Raw genomic sequence first — 20,905 nt, forward strand, 5'->3', positions numbered from 1 at the left:
TTTGTCGTCCCTCGGTATTCGGGAAGAAGATAATAATAAAAAAAATGTTGGAAAGCGACACGTAACTCTGGGCCCGGGTTCGAACCCCCGGGGTCTCGGAACCGCGGTTGAGAGGCGGTGAGGGAGGATATATGTGTATGATGGAAAGTCAACGAGGGGTCGAAGTGGTGGGGCCCACGTGTCAGCGCGGTGGGGCTCGGCACGTGAAGGATCTGGAGATGGACGGCTGCGATGCGTCGCGGGGGGCAGTCGGTCAAATTTACACTCGGGGGCGTGGGACCCACCGGCGACAAAGGAAAATGGGGTGCGTTACAGCCTACGACTTCTTTTACTCTAAAGACTTTCCTGACACGGTGTCTCCCGTCGTTGCCACGTGGCGGGCTTGGGTGTTTCTGGTGGGATGACGTGGCTGCCCAGTCGGACGGGCTCATGATTACGTTGAATGGGGGTAATTGGGAATGATATGAAAAGGTGGCAATAAATGGGTATTAAATTGCTGTTTCTTTTAATATATATATATTGGGGGAAGGGAAGTCGAAAGATTTTGTTGCTGGAGAGCCTCCGTAACGCCAAGGGTTTTTTTCGGGGGGATTTGTTGAAATTTGACCATTGAAATTCGTAATAAATGAGGGTATTTTTATTCCAGTCATGGGTTGCTCTGGAATTTGGGGTCTCTTCAACAATTGGAGTCTGGAAGTCAAGGTAGGCGGAGATCTTGAACAAATCGTTTGCTTGACCGAAGAGGATATTGATATTTTATTTGTTTTGTGAGACCCAAGTAAATGTTTTTGGTTTTTTTTAATTTCGTTTTTGTTTGCTACGTGTGGAATCAATGAATGCTTCTGTGTTGCGTGAGGGTTGTTGTTTGCTGGGGAGCAAATAAATGAAAGGGTCAAGCAAAATTAGCGTTTCCGAGGGATTTTGAGCGTGTTTATGATCTTAGATCCTGAATCATTTTTTATTTGCTGAATGATTGGGAGGGCTTGGAGAGGAAGTGAGGGGATTTGATTGTTTTGAGCGTCGTGGTGGGAAAATTTGTGGTTTTTTGGCCAGGAATACGAAATCATTTGTTGCGAGTAAGTTTGAGGGGGAGTTTAGGTTAGTGTTGTGTTATTGTTGATTTGAGTTTTTTCCTTCTTGCGGTATAATTTGTGTAATGCATTTCATTGTCTGTATGGAATTCTCGCCGAGGCTGTTTGGTCGGTGTGATTGGTAAGGTCGAATGATTAATGATTGATGATTAATGATTGATGTTTTATGATTGATGATTGATCATTAATGAAATTTGTCCAATTACTGTTTCCTTTTTTCTGATCACACATCTTTAAATGTAAATCTGCTTTACAGAATTTGGTTTTTGTTGGATTGGGTTTGCACCTTGGGGGCCCTGATTAGAATTTGAGTTAGTCTAATGGGGAAAGGCCTACACACAGTAGACTGGAGGTTATAGGTTCGAATCTTGGGGATGGCTGTACATTTTATTTGAACAATTTATCAAGCAATTGGAAAATAATTACCTTTTAGAGTGTTCGCATAAGGGGATCTCATACACCGAATTGGTTTCTCACTCGGGAGTGACCTAAAACCTAGGTTTTCTTTTTCTATTATGAATGGGTGTGAGGGCTTCCACCAGTACATGAAGGAGAAGTTTACTGGTTTAGCAATGAATTGTGATTTTGGCCTTAAATATAACTCTCTGTTTACTGCTTTCTGTATAAAGCTTAGCCCGATACCCTACAAAAGGACGTGAACTATGTACACAAAGAACTAAATAGTCCGTAGGGGGCACTCATACAAACACGTCAGTATGTTGCTTTTGGCTCTCTCTTGCTTTACAAATCCTGTCTAATAAATGTGGGCTTGTTCCTTTTATGTGATCAGTGTACATCTCAATAGATCTTATGATAGGTTAGATTAGATACATATGAATCAGATTTCTAGTAACCTAAGTTTTCAGAGCTTATAGTATCGTGTTTTCGTCTTTTGGTTTTGCAGATGTTTTCTAGATGAACCGGTCATATTAGCTTCCTAGTAGCGCATTCTGAATGGCAAGTGGGTTAGATTTGAACGGCAGGATGTCTTCTCTCTTCCAAAATACAAGTAGGGAGAGGGATCGAGACGTACAGGAAATGACCAGGGCAGGAATAGAGAGTGCTCAGCGGATGTTAAACATAGTATCACAGCAACATCAGCGGCATCAGCAACAACAGGTTGAACAAGAGTTCAGTCTGGCTGCACAGGAGGCTCTTTCAAACTTCAACAAGGTGGTATCCATCTTGAGCAGGACGGGCCATGCTCGAGTCCGAAGGGGCCCCGTTCGATCTCGTACCGCTGCAAGGGTAGGCGCTGAAAAAATGTTCATGGATGGGGCGAATGTGTTGCAGCTGGATTCTTCACCTAATGTCTATCCATCTGCCTCAATTTACTCCGCTTCTCCATCAGATTTCTCTCATCCCCATGTCAAGCAGTTTATACCGGGTCAAAGCTTGTCATCGGCAGTTCTACCAGCAGACAACACCAACAGGCATCAACAGATGCATTATGCACCGTTGCCACTCCAACATATAAGTCCACAAGCAGAAATCTTTAGGAATGCGTATATGAAGTTGGAAAACTCAATCAGCTGCACACCCACACTTTCATCAACGAAGTCATTTATTTCATCCTTAAGCATGGATGGGAGTGTTGCTAATGACAAACAAATGGTGCAGTATCAGTCAATTCACCCTGGCCAAGATAGAATACCTGGATCCTCCTCTGCAAAGAGGAAATGTTCTGGAAATGACAGTGGCAAATGTGCAAGTACTGGAAGGTGCCACTGCTCAAAACGGAGGTTAGTTTTTTGGCAAAAAAAATGTTTTTTCATAGTTAATTGCTGTATTTAGCCCTTGTTCTGTGAGTATTTTTTTTATAATAAAAGCATAGTTTATTGCAATGTACTTTCAAAGTTTGCCGCTTACAAGGAAAGACTATTCTTCTAGATTATGTACTATTCACTGAATAATCTATGCATGTTGTGGATTTAACTGAGTAGTTTCAGCGGATGTAACCAATCATATAGAGAAAAGTAATTCTAATTTAACTAATTTAAAATTGCAGGAAGCTAAGAGTTAAGCGAACCATCAGAGTCCCTGCTATCAGTAGCAAGCTAGCAGACATTCCACCAGATGAATTTTCCTGGAGGAAATATGGTCAGAAACCAATCAAGGGCTCTCCACATCCAAGGTACTCCTCAAGAAAGCTTCAACTCCATCTTGTTCCCTAGCATTCCATTTTTTTTTTAATGTTTCAGTAAATGCATCCATATATATGAAGTCTCTTGCCTCTGTCATTCTCTCCTTCATTGGCCCTCTCAATTATCCTGGGTGAGTAAATACCTTTTGAAGCTGATTTATTGAGTGTCTTCACCGAGGTTTCTCTTCCTTTTACTCTTTGGCATTGTAAATAGCTGTAGAAACATCTAAGATATTAGCTCATATTCTTTTCATGGCTTCCTGAAATGCCGAATTTGTTTGCCACAATTGTGTATCCGAACATGTATTAACATAGATAGCATTTATGTTAGTGGTTTTTGAAAAAAAAATTAAAAAAATCTAATTTGTAGAATTTATTTTTGCAATTCCAGTTGGTTCTGTTTTAAATTGAGTTCAGTTACAAAGCCATTATTCAATGAATTTCTGAGATCTATGATTGCACAACTGCACGATCTTTCTAGATTGATTCACAAACATTTCTATTTTTGAGAGTCTAATCAGAGCTAGCCCTCAAACCATATTTTGATATGGTTTCAATATTTATTTGTATTCCCCACTCATTCAATTTTTAAGAGTGGAATTTCTTTCTATATTCTGGAGAGATTACAATTTAAATACTTTATGTAACATCTTTATTTTGTTCTGCAGAGGATATTACAAGTGCAGTAGCATGAGAGGTTGTCCTGCCAGGAAACATGTTGAGCGATCTCTGGAAGATTCTTCCATGCTAATTGTAACATATGAAGGAGAACACAATCATTCCCGGTTGCTATCAGGAAATTCAAATCTGGTAGTTCACCCGTAGCTTTTTGTGCAGTATCCTGCAATTTTGACTGCACTGTCTAGCCATCCGAGGAATGATCGGAAGGTATATCTGTAAGGTTGTCCACCAACTCCATATGCTTCCTTAGTTTTGTGGGAAATACAAGGTGACTCTTTGGCATGTGCTGACATCTTGCACTTCTTTGAAGGAGTCTGCAAAAGAATCTTGTGTATGGTGGTCACAATTTGGTCCATACATTTACCATTACCCTTTCTTAATGAATATTGAGGTCTGGTCGAGGTGTAAAACATAGCAATCAATCATATGCCTTGCCATCTGGATGAGCTCTTAAGTGCATGGCTTTATCCGCCTCTAGCTTCTCTGTCTATATTCCTTTTGAATGTGTCAATCACAGCTGAGGAAATCAATCTGAAAGAAATGGTTGTGTTAAAAGTGTCACATGTCCATTTGCCTCCACAAATGTGGTTGTAAACTAATGCAGAGCAACAAAGAAAACTTTAATGTTCCTTTTCTCAAAGATGCTCCTAATGTTAACATTGAATATCAAGTGCTGTTCTCTTTGTTCTATAATCATGAGATTTCATATACAAGGTTGGGTTTACAATACTAATATTATATTTTTATGGGTAAAAAACCACAAACTTCTGATCTTAGAACTTCATCTAACATTATCTTAGGCTTCGAGCACGCTCAAATATTTCCATTCTCTTATTGCTATTGCAGATGTCATGACATGGCTGGGAAGCTGTGCAAGGAGTCCAGTCTTTTAAATTAGATACAGCAAGATTTATAGTTCCAAGGGTGTTTATAACTTTGTACAATGTTTATTATGACATTGAATATGCCAACTATAGTCTTTAATTTATTGAAAATAGTGTTGGCATCACACTCGGATGTTCACAACAAAATATATGTGCATATGCAGCGATGTCATATATCCTTCGTTTGTCTTTTCCTTTAAAGTTGAGCATTTTTGATTGGATGAATGTATCATTCTCAACTATTTTATTCTACGGTAAGCAGTTATTAGCTGTTGCAAATTTTCTCATCTGAACAAAGATGGAGAATAAGGAATGGCAGTGTAAGACCCAGATCTATGTTGAAGATACAAGCTACAACTGAAGTTTAAAAGGATTAGTGACAAAGTGGGCTCATAGCTCAGTGAGAATACACCACCAGCAAATGAGAGGACCTAGATTTGAGCCTAGTCAGTTCATGGAAAATTTAACTCTGGTATCAGAGTAAGCTAGGAGCTCCAAGGACATAGTATGTTGTTCAAGGGGTGTATTGGAAAATGAGTGGTACTTGAATTAAGAAAGGACTGGGTTACAAAGTGGGTTGGTAGCTCAGTGTTAGAAACACTTCAGCAGCAAATGAGAGGTGCTAGGTTTGAGTTATAAGTGGTCCAAGGAAAATATATAATTGCATTCAGGGGATTGTTTCCAAGGTAAAAATCCAAGCTTCTTGTAGTTTTATTTGTATGAAGTGGTCACAACCAGGCAGTGGTCATGCAAAGAGGACTGTCATGAGCTTTAAAACAAACTTGGTGGCTGTCCGTTGGACCAATGTAAAATGGCAATAAAATGATGCAGACTCTAGTGAGGAAGCTTGCTATTGTTGTCTTCCATGGTTTAAAGAGAAAAGTCGAGTTAATGTCGTATGTTTCAAATTCTTGAGCGTCTTTATCATTGGTATTATTTATCTATGTGCTTCACAATTCATAGATTTTTTTGAGAACAAAAGCTGTCACCTTTACACAACATATTCTGTATAGTTCCAAGTTGGTTTAACAAGAAGAATGTATATGCCATATTTGGGCAAAGTGATTGCTATTTATTTCAACAAATCAAGTAATTACTGTGGGTTGTAATCTTCTCATCTGAGAGAAGGTGAATTATGTCAGGAAGGAAACAGTAAAGATTAGATCCAATAACTGGAATGATGGAGTTGTTTGGCAGAGGGCATCTCATGAAAGGAAGAGCTGGCCGTGGAAGTCTTGCAAAATATAAGTTACCCCAGAAGGATTTTGCAATCCTTTAAACAAACTTGGTTCTTATCCTTTGGAGGACTAAAATTGGCCAATTTAATGATCCATTATTGGGAGGAAATGTTTGTTATGATAGCCTATCAGAATCGAGGAAAACTCCATATGGATTTTGTGATCCTTCAAACAAACTTGGTCCTTATCCTTTGGAAGACTTAAATCAGCCAATTTAATGATCCATTACTGGGAGGAAATGTTTGGTATGACATCCCATCAGAATCAAGGGAAAATTAAGTTAGAAAATGTAATGAATCCTTGAGCATTTTTTAAATTATTGGGTCTGCTCATCTGCGTTTCATGAACATCGAGCTATACTAGGAACGACTTCAGTGGAGTTTGAAGTTTGACTAAAAAATCCTGGATTGACACGAATGCCAACATTTTGTTGTCATAAATGAACAATATTGACCAAGCCAAATGAAAACCAAAATAAGGTATCCGAGAAACCTCAAAATGGCATTAGGTTACAACATAGTTGGCATACCCATGACACCAATTCAAAGGAGCAAGGTTCTGCAAAATAAAATGACCCGATTAGCTTGCAATACATGCAATACATCAAAAAGCATTTTATTTCTTAAATCGAAATGATCAATTCAGTCTCAATTCAATCAATCACCTCTAGACATCATGCCTCTAAAAGCATATCATGATGTATTCACACATCAAACTGAAGTGTCGTAAAAAAAAAGCACCTTCTGTGATCATTTTGTATCCAGAACCAAAAAAAAATCACAAATTAATAAAGGTTTCAGCATCACCAAAAAGTTTAGATTTGATTCTTCTGGATTAAACTATGTAGGCCTGTTTCTCGATCAATGTTTTGGATCACAACATGATCCATCATCAATCTGATGCAGCAAGAGGAGTAATGCAGTTCCTGGTACCAAATTGTTGTTATAGTTGAGGGTTGATACTCTCCAGGGCATTGACTTAGCTTGCTCAAGTTGGTTTTTAAGCATTGATACTCTGAGTGAAATTCAAATACTTAAGTCTTTTACACCTTTGAAAAACAAGTAAGATGCTCTTGAGTTTCTCTAATGGCAGAGAATTCTTATTTTTAATAGAACAGCAGTTTAGTCTTCTTTGCCTTTGAAAAGCAGGTAAGATGCATTGAGTTTCTCTTATAGCAGAGCATTCTTATTTTTAATAGAACAGCAGTTTTTCCTTTCCATTCATCAAGGAGCAGGTAGTAGACTGAATGTCCATTTGAAAATATAATTAAAAAAAATCAATTGAAATATGGTCAAATCCTGTATGCTGACATACAAATGCAAGGTACATGGTGAGAATTTGTGGAGAACGAGAGGGAACTTGCTGATAATTAGTCCAAAATGTATTTTGTTAAAAAAACATCATTATTTCAAGAAACGAAATTGCTGTCTTTCATTACTCCAGAATCATGGTCCCATACAACTTGTATGTACAACTATAACTTGATTGAATTGCCCTCCTTTTTAGTAAATGATAATTCTTTCCCTCTTTAAATAATTATTATATTCCATTCTCGTCAGTATTCGAAGGTCGACTGGCATGCAACAAATCCTCGGGTGTCCAATGTTGTACTATAGACGATTCTACTATCATAGAAAAGACATATGGCATTTATTTGATCAGTTTAGTCGCTTCAAATAATATCTCAACAATCCTCAAATTATTCGTACATTTTTTGTTGAAAATATTAGTACCTTTGTCGCATTAGAAAACTTTAGGAACCAACAAAATGATTACCATAATATATGTAAGTATATCAAGTAGTGTATTTAACTATAAAACACTAAATGACCAACAAACTATTTCCAAACAAAGTTTTCATGCATTAGCTTCCCCATAAGGTGGCGAGATGAGACCAAGTTGGAGATATTCTAGTTAACAGGCAAACTTACGTGTAGAGGGATAATAATAAGACTTACAATTAACCTATGTTGTCTTAGCTATTTCCTTTATCTTAGTTGATTTGAAAAATAGGTCAAAGATGCCTTAACCATAAACTTGAGTTTGGACCATGGTAGAAAGAAATGTTGTGTTTGGTTCGTGGACAATTAGACCATTCCAGGGATGTCTTGGATTAGAAGTGTCAAATCTAGGGCTAAAATAAAAAACAGCAAAATGGTGGTTGGTTGTTTTACAGAGATTGGTTTTAATAAATATAAATTGTTAATTTGTTTTCAAGTGTCAAATCTAGGGTTGAAATAAAAAACAACAAAATGGTTGGTTATTTTAAAGAGATTTTTTTTAATGATATTTTTTGTTAATTTGTTTTCTATCAAAAGTGACACATTCACTTTGACTATAATGATTTCGAAGTTGCTTTAGTAAAAATAACCATCCATGAATGTGTAAATAGGGGAAGGAATGTGAAATAGCTCTTTTTATATTTTTTTAATATTTTATTTGGTCTTAAGAAGGTAATGCAAGGGTAATTTATATGTTATAAAAGATGTATAATGAGTTGATTCTTTTGAATACAATCATTTCTTGTTTATATTGACTATATGGAATCACCTCTAATTAAATGTTTTTTCATATGCATATATTTAAAATATCATAAGTGACTTTACACTTTTTTATAAATCAGTTTACATAGCTTAATTAGAGGAAATGTCATTTAAAATGTTTTTAATATTAAACAATAGTCAAATAAGAGTGTTGTCTTGTACAAATACAAACCAAAACGACTATTTACGACTAGGTAAACTAAGGGTGTTGAGGTGACTACATGATGTGTGCTTGAGGAGGAATATCAATACATTTTGGTTGGAATCATGACACCGTGTCTTTTTAAAGTATTTAGGATGTTAACATATATGTAGACAATATAGGTCTTAGTAGTTAGATGAAGGGTATTACCCTTAATAACACAAACACATAACAAAAATAGAGAAGTAATAAGCAATTGCAAGAATAAAAAATTGGTTTTTTATTATCTCCAAAAGTATGGAATTACAAATTTTAGAAACATGCAAAATCCACATAGACATTTCCCTTATAATATTTTGTAAGCGATAGCCACCACCAACATTTTAGAACTGTCCTAGACAACCTTATGACCCTTCTTTATACATGCAATTTTCCATCGCCCAAGAAGGTTCTAGAAATTTAATCCTAGACCTTGAAGCCCACCAAACTTAAATTATTATTTTTTTTCATATTTTATTATTAGAGTAGGCCCCAACAACTTTTGGAACTCCAAAAGAAATTTTAAATAAATTTTCTTTTTTGCCCATTTCAGGTGGCGTGTGACTTCCAAAGACCATAATTGATTGCTAGTTACTCTAAATGACTATTATGAATCCACTTCGGAAATGCTATGAGCTGATATACAATGCCTGATTGGCGTAGGCCCCACTCAATAGAGGTTCGACCCATTTTTAGAGCCTCTAAAGCCTTCAAAATTGAGTTCAAAGTTTTTATACCCTACTGCCAATACTGAAAACTTTCAACAACTTCACAAGTAGACTTGATATTACAAAAAAACTTGACTGGCAAACTAATTTATTTGAAATGAACCTTAGGGATGAAATCAAACCAATCTGAGCTCATGACCAACTTACTAAAAATAGTAAGCCTCCATAAATAGTAACTTTGTAGTGAGATAACCACTATTGAAAGAAAAATCATAAATATTTTGGGGTGATGCAAGATTGCCCTTACACCTATGATGACCCTACATCATAGGTGTAATGAGGTGGACATTGTCAACATGCATTTGGTCAATTTGTGTCCATGTTACATTGTCTTGATTGTACCATGCACTTCACTTGAGGCGGAGGTCCTAATGTGTGGGTTTAATGTTGACAAGTAATTTATTAGGCATGATTTGTATTGTAGGTTAGCTAAGTTGGTTCTTTTCACTTGAATTTTTTGTATCCATGTTTACATCCTCTCTACTATTTTGTTCATGTTCATTTGGATTTTAGTTTTTTAGACATCCATGTTTCTACGCCTTCTAGTGTTACAATCATGTTCATTTTGCTTGAAGATTTGTATTCCCTTATTTCATTTACAATTTTTTTATACCCTTACTTATACCATTGTGTACACTCTCGTATGGGTTATAGTTCTCTAAAAGAGAGGGGTCAAATAATTGAACATAATTTTCCAGGTATTTATGTGTTTAATAGTGTGAGATTTTCTTCCTATATTATCCTTTATGTTTGGAACTCTTATCTACTACTTATTCATGTTCATTTCTTATTCATATTCATTTGGCTTACACTTTCCTACACCCTTATTCCTATTTTCCCCTTCACGTTCTTTGTTAATGACATGAATAGTGGAAATTGAATCAACAATAACTAAAGAATACAAGAGAAAAAATATGTACATACATATACATGTGCCTTGTAAAGATTGCATTCAACTGGAAGTCAAATTGAATTGGCTGACTGGTTCTTCATGGAAGACTACACTATGTTAAGGTTTTACAGTTCAATAGTTGAACTGTGCAAACCTCCAATGCATGTTACAGAAAGGGTTTTTGAACTGGAATATGTACGACATATGGAGAGCAAGGACGAACTTTTTAGTGGACAACAAAATAAATTGATATTGCCTTCCTTGCCTTTCGCAATTGGAGGCCTCACATTTGAGAGAGACTTTCAAAGTGACAAATGAATTGGTAAATTTTTTTAGCTTTGATTTTGTCAGTCACTAGAATTATGATCCACTGAACATAATAAAAATAAGACTTATTGCCAATGAGAACTCTGCAAGCAAACATCAACATCAAGAGATGCCATTGATAGAAAAGTTAAAAAACATGGATTCGTGGAATGAGGTTAAGAAAGAGATGGAGAAACATGCAACAAAGAATAATATTACAATGCAAGAATTGTCATCCCAAATTATGACATTACACATTAGAGTCACACAAATCAAAGCCTTTGACATACTTAAATTTCTACAAGAAAGTACCTCAACCTTCTAAGAGTTCTATGTCGAAAGCAATTAAAGAGGCATGTCAATCTAAATTATGGTGTCAAATCAAGATGACCAATTTTTGGAAAATGAGGCAAAATTTGGGTGAACCCAAGACCTCAACAAATTTTGAGAAAATTGACGAGGATGAACTTTTTAGAAATTATTGGAATAAAGAGCATCCATTTGTAGTATATCAATTTGGCACTTGTAGTGACAGTGATTGTCAAAGTCAAAGATAGAAGGTCAATGACCTCGACTTTGATGAAGACATTCAAGGTACTCAGGATCTTGGGTCAACAAACCATATTGTTAATCTTCAAATGAGTGATTCTTTTAAACAAACGTATAGTAAATGAGCAAGTATGATACAAAACATGGGTTATGCAGGTATAGGGCCCGTTGCTGAAGGTGATGAAAAGATTTGGAATCCAATTGTAGTACTAGACCCACCCAAAAGTGGAAGTAAACCAGTCATTGGACTCTCTGATGAGATTGAAGATGATTCATCTGGAAAGTGCAAAAAATATTATACTTCTAGTTCTGAATGTCATCCCAAGACAAAATTCATTAAATCTTAAAATCTAGTTAAAGTGGATCCCACTAGCATTGGCACTAACACTGGCACTAGCACAGGTGAACATTGTGTAAAAAAGTAAAAAGTTATTACAGTTACAACACAAGCAATGTCATTGGTTACTTCACCAATGTATGCACCAGTAGCTTTTGGACAAAACCCTGAAAATAGTGGACTAAAATACCAAGATTTGGAATGGGTCATCTTTAGGTTGTTAGCAATCCTCAAAATACAATTGTAGGTGGAGTAAGTGTAGCTGGAGTTGGAGGAGCATATAGAAATACAACTAATAATTCACCTTTCAAACACTCAATTGTGTCAGCAAACCTAAATTTTAGTTTAAATGACTTTGCAACAAAGTTGAATCAGACAAGCAAAATAAATAGGCAAATTATGAAGACTTTGAAAAGTGATGTATTTGTTGAACATCAGGGATCTAGTAATCTAGTAACAATTTATCTCCAACATATGATCCAAACACCAAAATGATGAACTTCATGGTTGTTATGCCCTTAGCTAGAGATAATAGTCCACTAGAAAATCTAATAAATCATAATGATGTACAAGTTACCAGTCTTCAAATGGATCTATCAAAAGTGAAAAATATTGACAAAATCAATATATCAAAAGAGAGCAACAAAATAGTCTACTCTACACTTCTAAAAGCAGAGAGGAAAAACAAAAGGCTTGCAAAGCCAATAGAATAGTTACACGCAAACCTTGATAATGTGAAGGCCAAGGAGAAAGCATCATACAATAGGTTCAAAGAATTGCAAATCAAGATAAAGAATTCTTCTTCTATAGAGACAATTGTCCAGCAAGAAAAGATGAATGAACAACTAAAAAATTTGGCTACAGAATTGGATGAGTGCAAAAAAAATTTGACAATGAAAAAGCCTCTACTATACAAATGTTCAAGTCTTTAGAGAATAGTGCATAGGTAAAAAATAAATTAAAAATTGACCTGGACTCTGTTGTCAAGGAAAATAATAATTTGAAGATTGAATTGTAGAATGAAAGGAAAAAGTACTCCTCTATTGAAAAACAATCCGTAATTTGAAGATGGCATTGGAGAATGAAAAGAAAAATGAGGAGTCTAATGCAAGGATAATTCATAATTTGTAGAAGGAATTGGGGAATGAGAAGAAAAAAGAGGAGTCTAGTGCAAACACAATCCACAATTTGAAGAAGCAATTGGAGAATATAAAGAAAAAAGAGGAGTCAACAGCAAATACAATCCTTGATTTGAAGAAGGAATTGGAGAATGCAAAGACAACAGAGTCTAGTGCAACTGCAAACAGAATCCACCATATGAAGAAGGAATTGGATAATGCAAAGAAAAAATAGGAGTCAACTGCAAAGAAAATCCTTGATTTGAAGAAGGAATTGGAGAATGTGAAGAAAGAGGAGTCTACTCATACTGCAAACATACTCCATGATTTGAAGAAGAAATTGGAAAATGTGAAGAAAAAGGAGTCTACTATGAAGACAATCTATGATTTGAAAAGGGAACTCGAGGATGAGAAGAAAAATGATTCTACTGCAAATACAATCCAAGATTTGAAGAAGGAATTAGAGGATGAGAGGAAAAGAGAAACTAATTGGCAAGGGAAAGTAGAAGAAATACGAAAAAAGAGTGAAATGAAGATGTCTGAAATGAAAAAAAACATGGAGAATGCAATTGCATAAAATATAACTACATATTCTGAAGACCATCATGTCAAGGATAGTATAATAAACATGGTTAAGCTTATCAAACAAGAAAATTGGGAAGAACTAATGTAGAACAATGTTAGCTTGTTTGAATGACTTGATTTAAATAGCAATATCAAAGATGTCTTTGAAAATGTAAAAAAAAATGTTGAGGATAAAAAAAGTATCTTCAACACTTCCTTAGAAAATATTGCAAAACAAATTTTGAATAAAGTACAAAGATTTAGTGACAGGGATTTGGAAAACGAAGGAATAAACAACCGTTGTGATGCCTCTATAATGGCCTTAGCTGTCTGTCAAAATTGTGAAAAATTAATGGAAATAGACAAAGCTATGAAATATGCTTCCAGAGACTTGATGAAGATGAATCACAACATACTTCACTTTCTAAATATTGGATTACCAAATCCAACTGACTCAAACAAGGAAAATTCATTGGAAAAGAAGATTACATGAAATAGTTGCACAACATCATGAACTCTAATTTAGGTATCTTGCCTGAGGAAACCACTCCAGAAATAATTGCAAGTTGCATAAAACCACTGTCAACAATTAATACAGTTATAGATAAATTCCTCAATTCATATAAAAATATCTCTTCGAAGTATTCACTATTGATGAGGTTACAACTATTTATGTACAACCTAAAAAAAAAGAGCTTCCAAATGATGCAGAATGGAGTGCCCTAATGAACATCATTGGAGTTGGGTCATCTACTCAATCTGTTAGTAACAGTCATAACACTAACAACAACTTAGTAAGTGATAGTAGTATAATCATTTTGTTGCTTGTTGATCTTTAATTTCAAAATTTGGATCTAATTTCAACTTTATTTAATGTTTTTTGTTACACGAATCAAGAACCAGATTATCAGGATAGCTGGACATCTAGACTTACTGGTACTACATAGAGCAAATGGAAAAGATTTCCCTACTCCTACTTGAAAAAAATGTACAATTGGCAACGTGGAAATGTGATTGTATACACATAATGTAGTACTAATATGATTATATATACAATTACAAACCGACCTGCAACTAATGTTTCTCCCTTGTTTCTGTAAAAGAGAATTCAAGGTCATTGACTCATTTGCAAAGGGTTTTAATATTCTATTTCTCTATGCTCAATATTTGTATAATTGTTTGTAATTGTTTAATGTATTATGTTAAACACTAATTAATAATTTATAATAGAATTTTTTCAAAGAAATTTTATTCTATAAAATGCATTATGTTTCAATTTCTTAAAGAAACTAGAATCAATGCAAATCTAAAAATGTCTAAAAACTGGAATGAATGAAAATCTCAAGTTCAACATGTATAAAAAGTAGAATCAATGAAATTCTCAACATGTGTAAACTCTAAAAATTAGTTTGAATGAAAATCTCAACATGTAATATCAACATGTTTTAAAATAATTGAAACATCTATAATAGGACAATGAATGAAGGCTATAAATTAACTTCTACAAACATAATTAATTAGTAGATAGAGTCTTAGACATTGGTAAGACCAGAGCTAGTAGCCTACTACTTGACTTACCGAGAACTTGAGAAGCTGCTATAGTTGCCACTCTGGCTAGATCGACTCATGAGCATCACTATCATCAGAATTCTCCTCATTTATTTCATATAACATTTGATTGTTCATTGTGTTTTCTTTTGATTCACTATTAGTATGCATCCCTAAGTCAACTTCATCGTCATTGCTTCCAACATCAAGACATGAACCACTGCCACCGCCACTGCCACTGCCACCACCACTACCACTGCCACTTGGGTTTGAAATGTTGGCCATCCCTCTTCTTTGAAATTTGTTTCTCCAAATGCTGAGAGCCCTTTCATAAGGGAAACTATCTATCTCATACCTAGAATTATAGAGCCTCAAATAATTATTCCATTTTTTTTCTAATTTATTTCTATACTTTGACTTCAAGAAGCCTAAAGTATTGAAAACTCTTTCATCCTCCATTGAACCCAATATCATTGTCAAACATAAATCAGTAAGCTTGAAATATTCTGGTATTGGCTCTCTTAATTGATTGCTCTGACCAAGGTTTTTCTAAAGCTTTGTTACAGCTCCCTCTTCATTGGATTCTCCATAAAGACATATTGTTCCCTTATTATGTTTGCAAAAGAATATAATTGATCTCTCATTCAAGATTCATGTAAAACTCAATTTATAGTTATTCTCTTGATTACTTTAGTTTTGCAAAGATGCTTAATCAAAGTCGTCATCCTTCTTCGAAAATCATTTGGACAATTTAGAGACCAATATTGAGGAAAAACAATAGACATAGCTTCGAGTAGTTCCTCTGGAGGGAATCTGTATCTAATTTGTGATGAAAGATTGTAGCAAACTTGCTTGACAGAGTCAAGCATAGATTCAATGATCTTCTTGAAGCCTTCACTTTTAACACGTGAAAGTACCTTCTCTAGTTCTAATTCTACTTTTTTTCCTGATTCGTTGGGGTTGGACTATGGGTCAATGTGGGCATAGTATTGCATTGATATATCAACTCCACGTACCCTGACACATACCTCATCATTTGCACCAATATGTAAAAAGTGCCCAAGATTGTTCAAATCTATGATTTCTATCCACTTTGCAAACTTTGATTCATCTAGTGGTTGTAATCGATACAGAGTATCCAGACTATTACATGTCATTCTACACAACTTATTATATTCTGCAATGTACATAGCTCTTTGTCGAACCCTTTTCATAATATTTCTCATGTCTTGTAGCATGGGGAGAATAGCTGCTAAAGTTAAGAGTATCTTAACATTAGTTAGACTTGAATATAGATGAGGGAATCTGTCTTGCACAGAGTGGATTAGTCCAAGAAATGATAGATATTCAAAGAATACTCGATGTGTTGAACCATCCAAAGAGATCCATCTGGTATCATTTTCTTTAAGGAGCTTCCTCCTATCGGTAAGTCCTTGAGCAAAGTGTTGAAATTCTAGGACTCGTTTTGGACTTTGACAAAAGTATTGGTAAATCTCTTTGATTAAAGATTTCACTTTACGAACAGAACCAAAATCACTAATAATTGCAAAAGCTAGATTCATTTGATGGGCCATGCAGTGAATGGGAATAGTGTAGGGTGCCAAATCATTTTTGATCTTTTTGCAAAGACTGCCTTTATGACCTTGCATAGTCGAAGCTCCATTCACTCCAACACACACCAACTTTTTGGTAATCTCCATATTATCCATACCTCCATAATCAATTAGAGTACTCTTTAATAAATCATATAAATTTTTGGTTGTCACACTACAATTCAATTTAGCAACATATAGTAGAAAGGGTTGATGACAAAGATTGTTTATAGTATAAACATGCATGCACACCTAAGAAGTATTATCAATTATTGTAACACCATCTAGAGGCAATGTAATGAAATTTGATTATTTTATTTTTTTCTTCATATCTTTTTTTTCGACTTGTGCAAGACAACTAGCCCATTCCCATCTGATGTTTATTGACCAATGCCTATTTAGATAGTTTCCAACTTTAAAAAAGTGCAATGAACTAGTAATTGAAGGGTAGTCCATCACAGGACACCCTCTACTCAAAATATAAAAGATCACACTTAACTAAATGACTTTCCCCATATTTTCCACTTCCATTGCTTTTCTAAGGAAATCTTCAATAAAACCTTTTATTGTAGAACACTTCTCCTGTAATTGTTCATATAATTTGACATTCTTGATATGCAGATAGTTGTCCTTCATTTTCCAAGTTAGCATAAATTTTTCAACTCCATCTATAGTTTCCTTTTTGTAAATTTACTGACATGCTTTTCTATGGTATCAAGTTTAAGATGCAACCTCTTCTCCTTCTTTGATATCTTTGTGCAAATCTTACATCTACATTTTATAGGAGGATCACCATCAATTGGATTGGGCATTGGTTCAATGAACCATAACTTTTCCACCCATTATAATTGAAAATTCCTTTTAGACAAATTCCAGCGAGATTGATCTTTTTTTAATTCCAATTTTCTTTTCCCCTTCTATGCATGAACATCATTTATGGAACCTCTTTTGGTTTTCTCACCCAACTCCAAGTCTATAATATCATTTTTTGACTCCCTACTCTGGGGAAGTGCCTCCAAATCATGTTCAAGTTCATCCTCGACTGAGATTTTAGGTTCACTAACTTGAACTTCTTCAAAATGGTCTCCAACTTGTGATGAATCTCTTTTTTTAATATGCAATAGAGATTTAAGTTGTGAATCTTGTAGGTTGTCAACATTTCTACCACCAAAATATGCAAATAAGGTTCTACATTTTGGTGGCCTTTCTTATCTTTTAGGGATCCTACCAAAACCCCTCTTGTTTGACATTGCAAAATGATAAATGCTGCAAAAAAAATCAACTTGTTGAACAAAAGACTTAGAGTGACAAGTCAAAGACCATGACACTAGACTACTTAGACTACATATAATAACAATAATACGATTCATTCACATAAAAGGGGCACTATAATAATACCCAATAAAATTCACAAACCTATCCGAGCATGTGAGATATCCAGTGGATAGTAAAAAAAAATAACCAGTACCACATAAAAAATAAATAAAAAATCACTTACCTTTTACGAAAATCACGATCCATGAGTCAATGGGAAATGCACTTAGCACTCTGAAACTTTGGCAGCAGGGTAAGTGCACCACGTTGTGGTGCCAAAAGAGGGTATAAGTGGCCACTTTTTTCTAAAATCAGAAATTTTTGAACTTCGACAAGAATTTGAAGATAGTTAAGCTCAAAATTTTAAAATATGACAAAAACAAAAGTAGTAGTCCTTTAAACCTAGTTTCCAAACTACTAATTTTTTTTTCAAAATTGTTTAGTTTTAGGTCCTCAAAAAATGGGGCCATAGAAAGTGGTACTATTTTTTCAGAAAAAAAAACATAACATAGCGCAAAGTGTGCCCCCTATAAATTTTTAACTTTTATTTTGAAATTCTTTAATCTTTTTGGTCAAAAGTTACCTAACACTATATAGTTTATCCCAAAAATTTTGAGTAATTTTATAATGTGTATTTTTTTAATCAATTTTGTAAGTGGACACATCCCAAAAATGTAAAATATTTGTGTGCTTCCCCTAAAAAATATTGAAAACTAATCCAAAATAAAAACTTCTTTTTTTCAAAGTGTGTAGAATGGAGTCCAGTTTTTAAAAAATTAACTTGTTGCAAAATTCGTTGAATGAGGTAAAATCTACACTCCAATTAGTACATGTTGGTTATTGAGAGAAAATGGACATACATTCAAAAGAAATTATAGTTGAAAGGCTTGAAATAATATGAATTTGAAATAAATTATATGGTTATATAGCTAACATAGAGATCTATAATATTATGTAACCTGATTTTATCGATTCTCAACCATGAGGAAACTTGAAGGAGAGCACAAAAGAAAAATCAAGCATTTTTTGTATGCTTGCTACAAAACATGTCTTAGACTAGTATAGAGCCTCCAAACCTTTGGGTTGGATCCCCAAGGAGAATCCAAGCCTTAGTCTTGGTGGTATCCAATGCTTTAGATAGTCCATGCATGCAATAGTGCACACACGCTATAGTGCACACACTCAATTTAAATATTTTTAAATTCACGGCTTAAATTGTGCATGCGTGCTATAGTAAATGCACACTATTTAAACTTTTTTTTTTAAATTGAAGGCTTAAATAGAGTGTACACACTATAACATGCATGCGCTATAGTGCATACACACTATTTAAGCCTTCAATTTCAATAGAGATGATGGATAAGGAGAGAGGTAGAGAGGGAGAGAGAGTAGAGAGTGAGAGAGAGTAGAGGATGGGCAGAGAGTAAGGGATATGATATAGAGTGAGAGAGAAGGCTAGAAAGAGAGAAGGGAATGGGGAAAGAGCATTGGATAGGATGTAGAGAGAGAGGGAGGGAGGAGAGTGAGAGAGAGAGAGTATGAGAGGGAGAGAGAGAGAGTGAGAGTGAGAGAGTAAGAGAGAGTAGGGAATGAAGAGGGAGAAAGGGAGGAGAGTGAGATAAATAGAGATAGAGCTCAAGAGAGTGAGGGAGGGAGAGAGAGAGAGAGAGAGAGAGAGAGAGAGAGAGAGAGAGAGAGAGAGAGAGAGAGAGAGAGAAGGGGATGGGGGTTAAAAGAGTATGTAGGATAGGATGCATAGAAAGAGAGAGAGGGACATAGAGTAGGGGATGGGAGAGGGAGGGAGGGAGAGAGAGGGAGGGAGAGGGTGAGGGAGAGAAAGAGAGTAGTGGATAGGAGAGAGAGAGAGAGGGATATATTGATAGGGAGTAGAGGATGGGGGTTCAAAGAGTACATGGGATAGGATGGATAGGAAGAGAGAGAGGGACACAAAGTAGGGGTGGGAGGGAGAGAGAGAGAGAGAGAGAGAGAGAGAGAGAGAGAGAGAGAGAGAGAGAGGATGGGATAGGGAGAGAGGAAGGGAGAAATGTGTGTGTGTGTGTGTGTGTGTGTGTGTGTGTGTGTGTGTGAGAGAGAGAGAGAGAGAGAGAGAGAGAGAGAGAGAGAGAATGGGAGTTCAAAGTGTATATGGGATAGGATGCATAGAAAGAGAGGGACATAGAGTAGGGGAGAGAGAGAGAGAGAGAGAGAGAGAGAGAGAGAGAGAGAGAGAGAGAGAGAGAGAAGGGGATGGGGGTTCAAAGAGTACATGGGATAGGATTAATTGAGAGAGAGAGAATGGGAGTTCAAAGTGTATGTGAGATAGGATTCATAGACACAGAGAGAGAGAGAGAGAGAGAGAGAGAGAGAGAGAGAGAGAGGAATAGGGGTTCAAAGAGTATGTGGAATATGATGCATATAAAGAGAGAGAGGGACATAGAGTAGTGGATGATAGTGGGAGAGGGGAGGGGGAGAGAGAGAGAGAGAGTAGAGGATATCAGAGAGGGAGAGATTGATAGGGAGTAGAGGATTGGGGTTCAAAGAGTACATGGGATAGGATGCATAGAAAGAGAGACATGGACATAGATTGTGGGGGGGGGGGGGGGAAGAGAGAGAGAGAGAGAGGGCACCCATGCAAGGACAAGGAACAAAGGGGTATTCATCTCATCAGCAACCAAGATTGGCATCATCATGATTTGATTGGTCATTAATCTTATTAGGTCTTGGTCACTTGTAAAGGAAAATGCATCAAGATTTTTATAAATTTTGTTTGTATTTATCTTATACGACCCTTAGGAGTTTTTACTTTAGTTTGGTTGAATCAAGTGGAAAAAAGGTCTAAACTATGATTTTAAGAATCTTTTTAATCTTATCTTAGTCATCTAATAAGGTTAGAGTTGGTTTTTGATGTTTGAAGCAAAATCACACTTTGTTGCAAAATTTGTTAGCAACTTAAAAAAATTTTCTTAGCAACTTTTTGTTAAGAAGTTGCAAAAACTTGAAAAATGACCTCCAATAGCCAAGTATGGTTGTAGCCATTAGAGGGAGGCTATATTAGATATGTTTCATCTCTCTCAAGGGAGAGAGCACCATTGTACGGAAGGATACTTTTGAAATCAATAAAATATACCCTATTTTTGTGCATTTGTGTTGTAATTGTGATTGGTACAAATGTTATGAGATCTGCAAGTGACATGGT

General features: G+C 35.5%; 1 protein-coding gene across 5 annotated transcripts; it reads left to right on the forward strand.

Annotated features, from left to right (window-relative positions):
- Positions 1-546: 546 nt before the first annotated feature.
- Positions 547-4,555, forward strand: LOC149534711 (putative WRKY transcription factor 74). Of its 5 annotated transcripts, none has more exons than XM_089807160.1 (4): positions 547-1,805; positions 1,996-2,833; positions 3,100-3,225; positions 3,903-4,555. In XM_089807160.1, exons 2-4 carry the CDS (start codon positions 2,046-2,048, stop codon positions 4,057-4,059), a joined length of 1,071 nt encoding a protein of 356 aa, XP_089663286.1. In that variant the 5' UTR covers positions 547-1,805; positions 1,996-2,045; the 3' UTR covers positions 4,060-4,555. The 5 variants fall into 5 exon arrangements, with proteins under 5 accessions (XP_089663286.1, XP_089663285.1, XP_089663287.1 ...); XM_089807159.1 differs by having other exon boundaries at positions 547-702; XM_089807161.1 differs by having other exon boundaries at positions 752-1,076.
- The last annotated feature ends 16,350 nt before the right edge of the window (positions 4,556-20,905 follow it).

The sequence above is a fragment of the Cupressus sempervirens genome, chromosome 10 (assembly GCF_028749045.1).
Source record: "Cupressus sempervirens isolate cs-2001-9-10 chromosome 10, ASM2874904v1, whole genome shotgun sequence".
Classification (NCBI taxonomy): Eukaryota; Viridiplantae; Streptophyta; class Pinopsida; order Cupressales; family Cupressaceae; genus Cupressus; species Cupressus sempervirens.

Bases quoted from the DNA above. Each gene is read 5' to 3' on its own strand.
- LOC149534711 (XM_089807160.1), top strand. From the start codon at position 2,046: ATGGCAAGTGGGTTAGATTTGAACGGCAGGATGTCTTCTCTCTTCCAA. The intron at 2,834-3,099 runs GTTAGTTTTTTG...TTAAAATTGCAG, and splicing joins TGCCACTGCTCAAAACGGAG to GAAGCTAAGAGTTAAGCGAA. The intron at 3,226-3,902 runs GTACTCCTCAAG...TTTGTTCTGCAG, and splicing joins AAGGGCTCTCCACATCCAAG to AGGATATTACAAGTGCAGTA.